Genomic DNA, 1,341 nt, shown 5'->3' on the forward strand with positions numbered 1-1,341 from the left:
AGAAGGAAGCTTTCATTTCAGAGGAAGAAATAGCAAAATATATGAAGCGTGGAAAGGGAAAGTATTATTGCAAAATTTGTTGCTGTCGTGCAATGAAAAAAGGTGCTGTCTTGCATCATTTAGTGAACAAGCATAATGTGCAGAGTCCATATAAATGTAAAATATGTGGGAAAGCTTTTCTTTTGGAGTCTCTTCTTAAAAACCACGTTGCTGCTCATGGTCAGAGTTTGCTTAAATGTCCACGTTGTAATTTTGAATCGAGTTTTCCCCGAGGTTTTAAGAAACATTTAACCCATTGCCAAAGCCGTCATAGTGAAGAGGCAAATAAAAAACATTTGGACAGCCTTGAACCGGTTGAGGAACAAATTTGATGTGTTTTTTCCTTGTACCAGAGAGGTTTAATTTAGTGAAATATTAAAAAATGTTGCTTTATGTTAGTCAACTAAATAGTTTAGCTGTTTTGACTAGTCATGCATGGTTTATTGTATTACGTTTAACTTGTCTTATAGCTGTATTACTGAAAGGATTTACTTTTCAAATGTTTTTAAAATAAATATCCATGTCTGTGTATTAATCACTGGTAAATTCGTACTTTGTTATCTAGAAGTGCTACATTTCTGAAACCAAAACGGATTAAACTTAGTTTTGTAATTGTTAAGAACATGGAGGCAGTAGAGTCAAGGTGTGGCAAGCAGCCCATATGTTACTGTGAAGACTGGACAAAATTTTTCACATCTGTTAGATGTCTTATTTTTCAAAATGTGGAGCATGCTTTCAGAGTTTGAAGCCTCACCAAATTGAATGTGAATGAGTAAGGCATGAGAGACTGACATTGGTTTTTTTGAGTAATTATGCTCTGACCTTGTAATTGAGTATATAGCCATTTGTTGGAAATTTACTGTACTCACCCCTGGATTAAATGTCTTAAGATCTGAAAATGTCAAGGTACTTTTTTGTGTTGATGTATTTTGATCATGTTTTTAAGCATGTACTAATAGACTTTACATTTATAGAGTGTAATATCAGATTGACTATATATATAATGAGAATTCTTGAGTTGACACTGATGTTATGCCAGGAAAAACTGATTTTCTTGTATCTGGTGAAATGTTACACTTAATACTTTTAACAATAAAAGGCAAACCTGGACATTGGATATTTTTCTTGTCTACTCTTTCAAATTTAAAGCAAAGCCTTTGGTATTTCATTACATTGTAATCTTCTAAATACAGCTGCCTAACAGCCTATAATGTGGAATTACATAGTATTTTTACAAGATCTGTAGATATCACAGCTGTTTTCATCAGCATATAGAAGTAAAGCTAGTCTACACCACCTCTC

The 1,341-nt window shown here is 33.3% G+C and overlaps 1 protein-coding gene across 4 annotated transcripts in view; it reads left to right on the plus strand.

Annotated features, from left to right (window-relative positions):
• The window catches only part of CHAMP1 (chromosome alignment maintaining phosphoprotein 1), a 21,435-nt gene extending 20,279 nt beyond the window's left edge, over positions 1–1,156 (plus strand). For 3 of the 4 annotated variants that reach the window (XM_019524751.1, XM_019524753.1, XM_019524754.1), the window contains one exon: positions 103–1,156. In XM_019524751.1, the coding sequence (XP_019380296.1) occupies positions 103–371 (269 nt within the window). In that variant the 3' untranslated portion in view covers positions 372–1,156. Of the gene's footprint in view, positions 1–5 lie in introns of all 4 variants that reach the window. The other variant, XM_019524752.1, reaches the window with a different exon arrangement.
• The last annotated feature ends 185 nt before the right edge of the window (positions 1,157–1,341 follow it).

This window comes from Gavialis gangeticus, unplaced genomic scaffold, assembly GCF_001723915.1.
Source record: "Gavialis gangeticus isolate Ggan-Ray unplaced genomic scaffold, GavGan_comp1, whole genome shotgun sequence".
Taxonomy (NCBI): domain Eukaryota; kingdom Metazoa; phylum Chordata; order Crocodylia; family Gavialidae; genus Gavialis; species Gavialis gangeticus.